This window comes from Lotus japonicus, chromosome 6, assembly GCF_012489685.1.
Source record: "Lotus japonicus ecotype B-129 chromosome 6, LjGifu_v1.2".
Classification (NCBI taxonomy): Eukaryota; Viridiplantae; Streptophyta; class Magnoliopsida; order Fabales; family Fabaceae; genus Lotus; species Lotus japonicus.
Window position 1 is genome coordinate 56,029,710 of NC_080046.1, and position 14,648 is coordinate 56,044,357.

At 31.7% G+C, this 14,648-nt stretch overlaps 2 protein-coding genes across 6 annotated transcripts; both read right to left on the reverse strand.

Moving 5' to 3' along the window:
- Positions 1–1,726: 1,726 nt before the first annotated feature.
- On the reverse strand, positions 1,727–2,176 carry LOC130725607 (nuclear transcription factor Y subunit B-5-like). The gene has a single exon (XM_057576822.1). It carries the CDS (start codon positions 2,174–2,176, stop codon positions 1,727–1,729), a length of 450 nt encoding a protein of 149 aa, XP_057432805.1.
- A 2,815-nt stretch (positions 2,177–4,991) lies between these two features.
- On the reverse strand, positions 4,992–7,668 carry LOC130726726 (uncharacterized). Of its 5 annotated transcripts, none has more exons than XR_009014958.1 (6): positions 7,148–7,665; positions 6,831–7,025; positions 6,544–6,573; positions 6,113–6,173; positions 5,891–5,946; positions 4,992–5,171 (listed from the first exon to the last, which is right to left on the reverse strand). XR_009014958.1 is itself a non-coding variant. In XM_057578025.1 (5 exons), exons 1-4 carry the CDS (start codon positions 7,364–7,366, stop codon positions 6,162–6,164), a joined length of 456 nt encoding a protein of 151 aa, XP_057434008.1. In that variant the 5' UTR covers positions 7,367–7,666; the 3' UTR covers positions 4,992–5,171; positions 6,113–6,161. The 5 variants fall into 5 exon arrangements, 2 of the variants coding, with proteins under 2 accessions (XP_057434008.1, XP_057434006.1); XR_009014959.1 differs by having other exon boundaries at positions 5,884–5,946; XM_057578025.1 differs by lacking the exon at positions 5,891–5,946 and having other exon boundaries at positions 7,148–7,666.
- Positions 7,669–14,648: the final 6,980 nt, after the last annotated feature.

The window sequence follows — 14,648 nt, forward strand, 5'->3', positions numbered from 1 at the left end:
GAAATAGAATATAATTATAATAAAACTGATCTATAAATACAAAATTATAGCATGTTTAATAATCTCTACACATATAATTGAATCATAATAATTTTATACCTGAATACCTGATACTAAAAAAGAATAAATCCATTTGTTTTCTTGAACAAACGTGTGAGAAAACTACTCGTTTTTTGATAGAATGACTAGCTTAACTGCATATGATGATGCAAGTTTATAACTTATCACATGAGACCATAAACTTCTCATTGAGCATAAATAAATAATACAACTTATTAATAATTTAAAGATGAGAATGATGGTGTAAAACTTATTTACACCGTCGGTGCATAGAAATTAATCTCTTTAAAGATTACACATTCTAATTAAATGATTAATGTTAGTTCATAAAATATCTCACAAAGAACAGAACAATTATGAATGTGCAGGTGATTATTGTTTGCAAATTTTTATTTGATTCCTCTTTTTATTTGATCACTTTGTTGTTACTTTTTAAATACTTCTTCATATCGTTCCTCCTAAAACATAGATTGACTCTCGAACGTTTTCAATAAAAAAAAGGTCTTAGGAGGATTTAAAACCAATCTCAAGATTGTTAATGGATTCTTATTTGTTTACCGAAAACTAGACTAAAAAATTTCATATGAATTACTCTGTCCAGTGCAACTTTTAATAGGATAAAAGAAGCCAGGTGGGGATATTCTTTATTTTGTTTTTACCCCGGCTGAGTTGTCACTAAGTAATTTCCAAGATCCTTAATCGTTCATGTTTAGACACATGAACAAGTAATTAATTATTCTAAACACTATAAAATATAATGAATATATTTGTTGTTGAGTGTGGTAGATCACATCAATCCTAAGATTCATGGAAATCAATCTTGGAAACTTCTAACAAATTTTCCGGTTTTCCCATGCAAATTTGATTCGATTCCGCCGAGTATTTGTCATAGTGTTAATAGAGTTGTTCGATATTTTATTTGATCATCGAATAACTATGATGGAATTCATGTTATTGTCAGGAATAAGGTGACTCCCCTAAAAACTTGGACGTCTTTGATATTTGAGATATGTAATTGAATAATGCCCTTCAAAAAGTTGATTTCAAACCTTTGTAAAGGATAAACAAAAGTTGTAGGTCCAAATTATAAAATCTAAGTATCTGAAAGTAGAAGTAGACTCCTTCGGGTCAGTTACTCCTAGCCCTAATGCTTCATATGTTTGGAAGAGTATTCTTATATCAAACCAGACTTTAAGTTCAAGCTTGCTTCTAGTTCTTCCTCTCTTTGGTTCATGGATTGTAATATAATTTACAGATTAATTTATAGTTGAGGGTAGTGAATTATAATTTACTGATTAATTGATCATCATCTAATGAATCACGGAAAGTATTCTTATTTAACTTATAGAGAGACACACATAAACAACATATGTGGTTGAATTTATTCTCTAATATGTAACATGCTATGAATCTAATATAATTAATTGAAAAATATGAAATTGTGAATAAGAAGAGCCCGAATGGAAAGAGTAAGGAGACATATGGATTGGGGAGGAGAAGATCAAATGAAATTTATTCTTATCGTTCCGATGTGAAAAAATAAACTACTAGCCAAGAATCATTGATTCTCAAATACAATATAGATTAACCAAATTGCAGTCAAAGATGAAGCAAAACAAGTAATAAATCTTGTTCTTGACACACTTAACAATATTTTTGTTACAACTTAATTAACTCCTCCTCGAGGGTGCAATTTATGTAGTTCATGATCTTTCTCTTCATGATGAGGGCTATTTCCTCTGTTTTCTTGATTACTATTGAGCTGCTTATCCACCTCTAACTCTCTGTACCTATGCAAGTACCTCCTCATTGTATCTGCATACTCATCAAAACCCAGTGTTGTCAGTGCCCAGCAAATGTCCTCACCATTCACCGTCTTCCTCCTCTCCTTCCGGCACTTCTCCGAGGCCTCGCTCGTCACGAAGCTTATGAACTCCGACACGCATTCCTGCATTGTTTCCTTCGCCTCCTTCGAGATTTTCGCGTTCTGAGGTAAGCTCTGCTTCATTATCCGACCAACATTGGCTATTGGCAGCAACCGCTCTTGTTCCTTCACGCCGCCACCATTAATGTCGCTTGAGGAACTGCCTCTGCCTCCGATGTTAATATCAACCATTTTCGATATCCTAGGAACTATTTTTTTGTACTATGATTTATAGACAGAGTATCGAGGTCGGATCAAATCCCACTATATATAGACAAATACATGTATATGTTATGCACATGCACTCCTCCCATTATACACACGCATGAAAATTAAATAATGTTGATGAGTGTATACTATATACATCTTGTTTACTAAAATCAATTATTTAAGATATGTATAACATCTTTCAACTTTAACTCCTAGATACTGAATTACTAATGATATTGAGACAAACATATACTAATACTGTAGATATCAAATAAACATTTGATTTTTCTCTTTATATCTCTTTTATGTTCTATCGTATATCACACCATTAGCTCAACTTTGTCTCTTCTCTTCTTTTTTTATTATGTGTGTTACACAATGCAAATGTTTATCAAACATTTTTCTTATTATGTCTCATTGTTTTTCTTTACCTCTTTTCGTGGCACATTATCAATTCTATCTTTTTTTGCGGTCTCTCTTTTTCTTAATTAAATCAAATGCATGAATAGTTGTCGATTTCAACAAACATTTACATTGTGACTTACATTTACATTCCTCGAGAGGACGAGTAAGGGTCTAAACATGCAACCTGTCTGGTACAAGATTGGTATGGTCCACTTCTTGGCCAATCCACGGGGTTCTCCAACTTAATTACCATTTATCCTCGAGCCTTCTCTCATTCGTCATTCTATTAACATATCAAGTAAAAATTACCATATAAATTTATAACTGTCTCACTCATGTATTTTTTTAATTGACAAGTACATATTTTATTGGTAGGGCAATAAATGTAGACATTATTTAGAAATAGAAGATACAAATGATAGACACATAATTTTCAACAATACCATGTTATGTTAGGTTTTCACATAAGTTGAGTTTGATCAATCTACTCTTGATACGTGTTCACCAATCAATTTCTAATAACTAATGTCTTTTTTTATTATTCTTAAATAATTTTTTATACTTTTAACTAGTTGTGCTTATAATAACTTATGAATTCATTCAAGAATCACTCTCTTATATATTCGATATGACATGTCACTTATATGTGGTGCCAACCTAGCCGGCTACAAGAAGTGGATTCTGATCATAGTGCAGGCAGCAATCAACAATAATCCGGCCAATTAATGGAGTGCACTAAACGTAACGGTCATTTTCCCTAAGCAAAATGTAGATGAAGTCTAACCTAAGAAACCTTTGCATTTCATTGGCATGCAAATACTGTATGCTGAGAAGGCTAGCTTTTGGGGCCATTGAAAAGATCAGTTAAAATGAACTATAAGGAATAACCCTTGGAAAAAGCTGAGATACAAATCACTTGACGGGTGTTATGGTAATAAAAGGTAAAGATTATCAAGAAAAAGTCCATTTAAGTGAACCACCAATAAGGCTGAACTAACATGGTTTAAGAAATGATTAAGACTTTTATGTGTATAAGGGTTATATTATTATTGCACTTCGCCTACAAGGTGGATTGAATCTAACTCAATCTCTGAAAAGAAAAGGGGTGGGGAAAAAATAATCTGAGATGGAAAATTAAATAAAGCAAAAATGTAGAGGAAAGTGAACGAGTGATTGATTTTATTTTAGTTTTTATGTGATTTATTGAAGTTTACGTCATTCTATGCGATAGCTAGCAAAGTTTTTTTCTTTTTGTTTATAGGAATCGTACATGTGATCATTGATCTCCCAGGTTGTTGGGAGCTTAGTTATAACTAGACTAAGACCCGCGCGTTGCGCGGACAAATAAAATTGAGACAATTGTCATAAGTCATCCGGGGTTTTGAAATTTTTTGTTTGAGTAAATCAACCATCATTAAGCTCAAAGTCTGTTGTCCCTCACTTTTGATTGGTTATACGCTCAGTCTGTTATCCTTCACTTTTGATTGGTTATAAGGATTGTGAGTTTGTTAATTATTGTTATTGATTGGTTGAAAAATATTGATATTGAGAGTGATTGGATTGTGAAACAGATGAAAAGTTCAATAACGCATAGTTGAAAAAAATTTGGCGCAATAGAACTTCTTCATAAAAAATAGGCTATTTTATAACATATGCATAATTTGTTAAAGGAAAATTCGAAATTATTAGTAGAAACTTTTGGGTAGGAAAGTTGGGTCTCGACTCTCAAGACAAATGTGATTTAGGCCCCATTTGGGAAGAACTTAATTGAGAAAAAGTTTATGCTGGTAGTGTTTGAAAGAGTTCATAAGTTTGTAAATGTGAATAAGAGTTTATGCTCATCTACAACTTATTTTCAACTTTTTTAAGAAAATTCTCAAATTGGCTTATGGATAAGCACTGATTTGATAAAAAAAATATTTTCATAGACACTTAATTAAGTTGTGTATCCAAATGCACTCTTACTCTTATTTGAGAGAGTACCCCTATTTCATGAAAAATAAGGGCGCAAAAGGGTGATCATTTTTTGTTTATCATTGGAATGGGAAGAGACATTGCACACATTTTGTCAAACTACATGCATTTCCAGTTAATAATGAGTGCAATGTCTTATTTAAAATGGGAATAAGACTGAATTAGAGTTAAAATGGCTAAAATTAGGTCTCGACAGTCACACTTTGTTTACCGCTCTTGAACCATGCAACTTACAAAATATATAGAGTTGAACTGATGATAACTTGAAACTTGAAGTGCATGTTTCAGGGTGCTACTTAGTAGAGGAACAAAAAACATGTTATGGTGTAGATTTTCATAGTAGCTTTGCTCATTTTCAATACTCCCCTAATTAAAATAGCAGAATGCAACTGCATTGGTTACATAGTACAATTTAGGCTGTTTAGCAAAAGTAACAACTTAAAATCAAAGGTCATGTAAATTCATAAGTAAAAAAAAATCAAATATGTAATCACAAGAGAAAAAAGAAACAGTTTTATTTGTCCAACTTCAATACCATAACCCATCCCCATGTGCCTGTCACCAAATGGTAGTAAATGAGTCGTGTATGCAATCAGATCTGCACCAAAAGCAAAATAGATGTGAACATATATTTAGGTCAAATAAAAGGCAACATCCCTTCTCTGTTAATGTACTAAAGTTGAATGCCCCAACAAAAATAATTGAATTAGATAGCCTTGTTCACTTTAGACCTTCTTGTGTGTGAAGATACTTACTGGTCCATCCTGTACATTTTCTTTTGAATGTTATTATATAATATATATATAATAGGCAAGTGAAGAAAGAGCTTATTGTCATCACAACATAAAAGAATGTCTTTTTCAAAGTGAGATTGTGGGATTTAGATCATCTAAAGTGAGAAGTAGACTTTAAAGGATAAAATGGAGGTTAAAATCATTATTTGGAAATCAATTATTGAGATTTCAATAATTCCATAGTTTGAAATATATATGCATGCATTTTTAGACACTCTAAACCGCTAATTTCTCAATCAATGGCTATAGCTATGTTGTTCACCCTCTAAAGTGAACCTTTGAGACAAGCTAAATTCTAAAAAGGTGACGCATTCCTAATGTTTTGGTGCTTAGTTTTTCATTTTCTTTGTTGTTTGGTTTATTTGGACTTGTGTTCACTTTCTGAGATTATGACTATAACTATTTATACCTTCAGAAAGCATGTTAGCTCCATGTTTGACATGATTTACACTGAAGAAAGGGTTGGTAACTCTTTATTGAGATGCATTATGGTTTGTTTATGTGAAGAGATCTTACAACTTACATGGTCAGCTACTATGCAAACTCCAACAATGATATCATACTTCTCCTCTCTCTTCCCTAATTTAGCCATTCAACACAAAATTTGGTTAGAATTTTTAGCTTCTTTGAAGATAAAGATATCAGAAATAGTGTGTGATGAAAATCAACATCACAAATTAGTGAAAACAAATTTAATATATTGAATATAATCCACAATTGGATAATAGGCTAATAGCACACTAACCTGGGAGTTCTGGCACACCACACACATTTCAGAACCAGAAGCTACTATATCATTCATCTTCCTGCACCAGGGAAAAACACTGATGAAAAGAGGTTATGTAGATATATGCCTTAAATGATACATACAAGTTCACTTTACACAAAGTGCTCAAAGAGATAATAGGTATAATAATGTGTCAAGTACTATAATACGAATAACATCCAAGAAGCACCACCCTCTAGCTGGGGACCTATAAACTTTCATGATAAACTCAGTGTGAAAGAGGGATATGATTCATAAGTAAATAAGAGGCACATCACCAAAATAACTGAGGTGGAAAAATTATATCATAGCAAAGAGGTGAGATGACAAAGATGAAGAAGGAACCTAAGTTTCATAAATTATCTAGGCGAACACAAATCCATAAGAAAAAATGGTTAACGTGAACATACCATTTCCAGTTTGTAGCTGATACAGATACTCTGTCCAAATCAAAAGTAAAGGTCAAAGAAAACAGCAGAGAAATTAAAAAAAAATACGAACTGATAGAAATATATTAGCCACAGGGGTGACTAAATAAAATTGTGCAGTAAAAGAAAAACGATCAAAGAGGATTGAAGCCAACTTTCTATAGCCCTGAGTTGATTGGTAAAATATAACACCTGAATTAAAAGTCAATAAAAAGAATGCTAAACAGAAAAGCAATTAGGCATCTTTTTGTATCTAAAGTAAATCTTACTTGTAAGTGTGTTCGTAAATCGCAAGTGAAGAACTTCAACAGCAGAATTATAGACAATTTGAGTACAATTAGTGTTGTTCCCTTTGAACATCCCATGGAAACCTTCAGTTCTCCATATGTAATTATGGCCTGGTATTGTTCCAATGAATATATATTATGACTTATGAGGATTATGAAACTGCATGTAGCAAGACTCTGTGACATCAAATTTAGCAATTAGGATACATTCAAACAAACATGTTCCGATACAATTATTTTGACGACGATACACGAGCAACAAAAACTAATAGATAATGTGAACAACTTATTAAACTAACCTGTAGCAGAATTTTCAATCGTTCCAGTGGAGCAATTCGTTCAGGAAACAACATAAACAATATGCAGGGAGTGGATTTTCGGAGTTTGCCGGAGGTGCGTACGTCAGTAGTGGCCCCATCTCGGAGTCTCCATCTTCGTTTCTGAATTGGATGCTTTGGGGGAAAGGTGTGGCGCCGCTGCTGCTTCGGCGAGAGGTCGCGATTTACAACGATAACCATGGGGTTTGAAGGCGTGGGTGAGCTATCTTCGCAAGAAAGGGTTTTGTGTCGTCATCGTCGGGATGTGCAGCGACTGATATCTCGGCGAAGCGATGCAGGTTCTATAGGACGATGACATTGCAGACGTGGATATGACGGCGGTCGAGAAAGCGTGGCGTGGAGAGGAGCCGACATTGGTGCACTCAGAGCTTAGAGGAGAGATAGATTGATGCTATTGCTGGAGAAGGTTTCGTGATTCAGGATTTTTAATTCTAGTTCTGAATGCTTGAGAAGAATGGAACGTGACACATCAGCCAAAATGCTGAGCTGGACATTGTTGTTAAAAGAATAAATGATGAGGTGTCGCCGTTAGATTGCGCGCTTCACAATTTATATATTATAAATAGATTTGTAACATTGAAAAATGAAAGGAAAAAAAAAACTTACAAACAAATATTCTAATTGATCAACGTATACATATATAAAGTTACATTCCCACCAAGAGTTGTCGATTAGATTTAAGGTTTTCTTAATCATTATATATGGTCCAAGTTGACAGTTACATGCATATTGCATACTAGAATTGTTGCCGTCCTACTTTAGCTTAATGCTCCATTCAAAAAAAAAAAAACTTTAGCTTAATGCTTGGGGGAATTAAATAGTTTTGGTTGAACAAGGTAGTCTCACATTCCATATTTATGAAACTAACTAGTATTTTTTACCCGTGCGATGCACGGGGGATATTCATTTTTTTATGGCGTAAAATTTTAAAATATGTGTTATTATTGTTATATGTATTAAAAGATAATGGACAATGATATTAATATCACCCACACCTATCATTATCCTCCCCCATGTGTATCACACTTTAAAGTGTGTTACATTTTCTACCGTTACACATTAGGGTGGTTGGTATTAATAAGAGTGTGTGTAGTACTTTTAACAATGACCAAAGATAATTTACAGATTAATAAAGGATATAGTTTAATTTTAGATGTAAGAACATATTAATTTGTAAATACTTTTTCATGATAAATGTGTTGGTTTTTGTCTTGCAGAAAAGAAACTATTATATATATATATATATATATATATTTATTTATTTATTTATATGTGTTTTTATCTTATTTATGTTAATCAATAAACATATAAAATGAAATCTAAGAAATAAAAGGGAGTAAAAAAAGAGAGAAAAAATGAAAATATATAAGAGTTTTAAGCTAGGCAAATTTGATGTGAATTTAGATAATTTTCATATAGATTTTTATTTTTTGTTTCATGTAGAATGAAAGTAACCTTCCCCTAAGAGAGATAAACTCATAATGATATGAATGTTCTCGACTCGAATCCTTCAAAGAAAGACGTCTTACCCAAAAAGAAAGTAATTTTCATTTTTCTCTGTGGAGGTAACAGTAGTTTTCATATAGAGTAATTGTTTATTGAGCACAAAAACATTAAAAAATGGAAAATATAAATAGGTTCTGACTCGGGAAGTTTTAATTCAATTCCTAGTATTGTGATCCGTGAAATACATGGAGATATTCATTTTTGTTTATAATGTGTATTTTTTCATATTCTTAGTTATTTTTATAGATTTACTAAAAGAAGAATCATGAATTAAAAGAATACAATTCATTTTAAATATAAAAATTGTTGAATCTGCTTCACATTGGTGCTGTCATGCCTGAAGCCGATGAGTTTAGTGGATGTTCTTGGAAGTTTATGCATCTTGGAGTTCTGGCGGATTTGTTTTGCGTTTTTTTAAGGCAGGAAAAGGTTTTTACTTAGATATCCAAATAACTTTACTATGGAGTATGTATATGAATCTCACATAGAAAAGAAGAACTTACCTAGAACAAATTGGCGCCCTTGACTGACTAAATCCCAAAATAATTTGTGCACTTGGTATTTTCATCATTGCACCTTGAATTAATCTCAGTTGCAAGGTCTTCAGAACTTACACTTAAGCTACTTAACGCTCAATTCCTAATATGCTTCCACCAAACATGGTTCCTTTCAACTGTGTACCCAACCTCGAACTCCATCATCAACATCGCAAGTTTTTGGTCTTACACGGATGAACTAAAACAACTAAAATTTCTTCGTTATTTTCTTGGCTTAAGTACACCACCATCTGGTCTGCGTATAAGCCTCAAAGTGTACACACCAGTTGATTGCCTCTGCAATTTTTATTCTTATTTTAACAAAATAAACCTAATGATTTAGGGGAGTCTAAAAAATTTAATATAATCAATCAATGTATGAAAAAGACTCACGCCGAATCGTGTAGCGCAACATTTATATGCATATTTGTCTTCCCATCCTTTTCACTTTCTATTAATCCACCTTTTTTCAACCAAATGCCCATTAACATCTAACATAAGAAAAGATAAAGATTAATAATAAACTACAATGTGGAGCATGCAATTGCTGTTGTATGAGAAGTAACCTAGCAAGTATTAGTCATTAGCAAAACCCGTTTTGCTAGATTTTTTTAACCGTTTGGTTAGGTTTTGGTTAGGTCTGCAGAATCCTAGAGGGTATTTTTGGCTGGTTTTGCTTTTTGGATCCCCTTTGAGGAGGGTGAATATCATGTATATCTCCTCATCTTTATTTCAATACATTTTCACTTTTAAAAAAAGTATTAGTCATTAGCGGTTGTCTGAATTTTAGGAAGTGGTAATTATCATATTTTGCTCCATAAATTGTGTCACTTGTAGTCTCTTTAACTTTAGAGATGTCCATTAAAGTAATCTTGTATTTATACTTTGTGACTCTACATTTCTTAGCAGATGTTTGAACCATAAAATTCTGAATCATATAAATTTGTCCTTCACACAATGTGTCACTAAACTGTGCTATTTGAATCCGGCCAAAGGTTTCATGGATCTTCGGGTGCTGTTTTATTTTCAAAATGAAAATTTCCAATTATAAAAATTCATGGTTTTGTATGGTAAAAATAAATAGTTTGAATTAGGTACCATGAGAATGGGAAAAACTATTAAAACAGAATACATGTTCATGGATTAAGAGCAACTTAATACTATTAACAACTTGAGATTTTTTGAAATCTCTTATTTCCCACACATGGAGCACACAAACTCTGAAATATTGGATACCTCATACAAAGTTTGGGCCATCAAAAAGAAAATATTTTGTTAGGTGTTTCAATTTTACATGATGAAATCAAGTTGAAAATCATCATGAAAAAAAAAACATGTTAGAACACATATAAATATTATAGGCTAGTACATCAATAGTTACCCCTTGAATATATGTACCTGAGAAAAGGGCTTGAACCTTGTGCCTTTGAAAAAACAAAAACAAATACATAAACAAAGATTATGTGAATAGCACATGTTGAATGAGTATTGACACTTATTTATATACTTTTAGAGAGAAGGGTTATCGTATTATTTTGGTTAGATGTTATTTAATATTAAGTTTGTCTTTTTGAATTTCATAACTCATAAGAAATAAATAATAATAAATTTATTTAAAATATTTTTGAAGTTAATAGTAGAACTCTATAGAATGACATTGATGAAGGAAGTTCAAGAGGAAGAGATATGAGAATTTTTTTTATTGAATGACCTTTAACTTTTAAAGTTTAGTATTACTATTAATTATCAGTTGATTAGAGCTTAAACAAATCTAAACTAATAAAATGTATCTTATGGAATGCCCTATATTTTTTAGTGATATCATATTTAATATTAATTTTGTCTTAAGAAATTTCATAACCAATATGAATTAAATAGTAATAAATGTTTTTAAAATAATATTGAGATTAATAGTAGAAAGTTATAGACTAACATTGATAGAGGAAGTTCAAGGGGAAATGGATAGGGATGTTTTTTTTTTTTCTTTTTCTATCATATGTTTGGGATATTTATTTTTATAATTATGTATATTTTTATTTAATATTAAATTTGTCTTTTTAAATTTCATAACTCATAAACAATAATAAATTTACTTAAAATAATTGTGAAGGTAATAGTAGAAGTCCATAGAATGACATTGATGAAGGAAGTTCAAGAGGAAGGAGTATATGAGTGTTTTTATTTATTGAATGACCTTTAACTTTTGAGGTTTATTATTAATATTAATTATTAGTTGATTAATGTTTCAACAAATATAAACTAATAATATGTGTCTCATAGAATTCCTACTCTCAAGCGGTTAAAACTATAAAGACGAAGAAATGAATTGAACTTGAAACCGAAAGTTAGTATTTAAATAACATTTAATATACTTATATTATGGTTGAGTTATAACATAAAAAATTAAGATTCAAATAATTTAACTTGAATGTCATTGGTCCTTCAATTTCAGTCAAAAAATTAAGGATTTCATTTCAATAGGGAAATGAACAAAAACAATGAAGTACACTCAACCAATATAGTTGATATTTATAAAAAAAAAAACCAATAGAGTTGATAGATAAAAGAAATAAGAAGGCTGACCAAAACCAAAAATTGAAAAAATAATGTAAAATTAGTGCATTTGTAGTGTAAGTGACACCTAAAAATGACAAAATAAATTAAACCTAATGTATTCGAAGAGAAGAAGGACGATGAAGATGACAATACTGTATAAAGTGAAATAAAATAAAGATGACTCTTATTCAGTAGACCAAGTTGACAATCAAACAATTAAAAAGTACAAAAGATGCAAGAAACTTACATACTTTCAAGATAGTATATTGGAAGAACGGTAACAATAGCAGTAAAACCTAAAAGAAGAAAAAATTGAAATGAAATCAATTAAATGTAAAATAAGAACAAAGACTTCATTGTTTTAGATTAGAAGAAAAGAAAATCAGTTAGTTGATTTAGTTGATAATGAAAATGAAAAGAAAAGCAAGAAACTTACATTAACTAAAGATTGAACTGTCAAAGAAATGGGAATAACATCATAAAATTGTGCATGAAAAAAAATGAAACACAATAAGAGAAATGATAAAGAAGAAAACATAATAGAAATTAAGAAAATATCATAGTAATTTTATTAATCCATAGAAAACTCTTACCGGATGGACGATGATGATGGAGAAGAACATCAATGCCTAAAGAATGAAAACTGATGAAGAAGAAGAAGTGACTGATAAAAAAGAAGAGATGAAGTAGAAAATTTTCTAACCTGACAGAAGATCTTCTTATGTAGGGGATGATGCTTTTGGAGAATTCAAATGAGAGGGATTTCTTCCATAGAAATAGAGGTTCTGGAGATCAAGATGGGAAAGATGAAAGGAATATGAAAGTGGAATGAAAATGTGTTTCATATATGGGAGAAAAAGAAAGAGACTCTTGCTATTTTTGTCACCACATTCAAGAGTTACAAAAGCAATAAAGAAAACAACCAAGAATGTCAAAAGGTTTCTCAAAGGGTTTTGTAAGAAAATGATGCACGGTTAGGATTAGAAGCAATCAACGGTCAAGATTGATTTTATAATTAATTATTCACAAATTTACATATATGCCCATGAAAAAATATTCACTCATGTGCATTGATTTATTGAATTACTATCTTACCCTCAAAGTTGCAAAAACTCTCCTTTTATATAGTTTATAGATAAAGTTCTGAGATCATATTACGTGAGTAGATCTCTTTTAATTTAATAATTTTTTTTATACACATTACTCATAAATTGAACTTTAGACTAAATGCTTAAGAAACTAGATATCTATCAACTGTGTATTGGACCTTGTTGGTGGGGAATTATAAAGGTGGTGGAAAGAAATTAATCAAAGTATTGTTTATAAATGATATTCTACTTGTTCCACGGGTTATGGAGGCGCTTGGAGTTTCGGTTCTTCATTGGGTGACTTTGGTGGCAGTGTTTCGACTTTGGCTAGTGGTGAGGTGCTCGTTTTGCCCCCTAGTCAACATGGTTCTATTTTGTTGGCACTCTTTTCTACTTCTTTTGCTTCTTATTTGGTGAGGTATGGAAGATCCAAGTTGCTACTGAGCGTCGATCGCCAGGGTTTTCATTTTAGGCATCTCAAGGTTTCAATTGTTTGCATCTTGCTCGGCATGCCTCTTGTTGTTTCTGTTTTGATGACGCTCCTCTCTTCCTCTTTTGCTTATGGTGCTCTTAGAAACTGCTTTATGGTTTTGAGGTTCTTTTCTTGGGCTTTTTGGTTGTTCTCTTCTTGTCATGGTTTGTGCTGCAAAGAGGATGTTTGATCTTGTTTTTCTCTTTTAGTTTCTTTTTCCTGTCTTTTATTTTCATTTCCTTTGGTGTTTCTCGTTACGGTTTCTTGTATTTTTGGGTCGGCGTCTCGTTGTTGGTCTAGTGTTATTTCAATGTCGACATGGGGCACTGTTTTTGTAGGGTTAGTGTGGCTTGATTGGATCCCGTTTTGGTTGATATTGTCACTGCATCTTGTTCCCCTATAGGCCTCCTCTTGGTAGTTGTTTGGTGCTTATTTTTCAATCCTTGGTTCTAAGGGTTGTTTGTTGGGGATGTAATTAATATGCATGTCATGCTGGTGGGTTTGTGACTTTGAAGGTTTTTGTTTGTGTTTGGCTGGATTTTAGTTTTTTTTATAAGCAATACTTTTAAGTACAAGTGATACTTCAACCCAATACAAGAAGATAAAGAACATAGTTGTTTGCAATTTTTTTATTTTTTGTGCTTTTAATAACTATAAAATTAAAAAAATTATTTTTTCGTAACTTAAAAATGGTTCTTCTTTTCAGGCTTTAAAATTAAAATCTCAATATCTCAGACATATTTTATGTTTCTGTTTTTTATTTTTAAATTACAGTTTTTTAACATTGTAAATCATTTCATTCAATTTTTTTTTCTTTTTCAAAAACAAATTTTTAAAATTGATTTTTTTTAATACATAAGCAAAAAGTACCCCACGATGTCTTTATTTTCCCATTTTTTCTAACAAAGATCCACACGAGTTTAAAGTTTGAGGGGCCAAAAAATAAATTTCCATGGATGATATATTAAAAAAAAATTATATAATGTGTTCTAACTTGATGAGACAAGTCTGACTAAATCGCTTGAATAGTTTTGAAAGTGAGGAACGATAAAGGACTGTGGTTCTTCTAGTCAATAAGGTGCTTCTCCAGGCAAAGAAAATGCTTATTCGTTGTCGTTGATGGGGGGGACCTTTAATGACACGCCTTTTAATCGAATGAGCAAGGTTGAACTCATGTATTGTTGCAAAACCTTCCAGTGTCATGCCTATTCCTTGTAGAGAGTCATTGACTTCAAATGGGAACGTGACAAATCAATGCATGACAAGTTATTCTCTCTGCGTAGATGAGTAAGTAGCCATGAAGA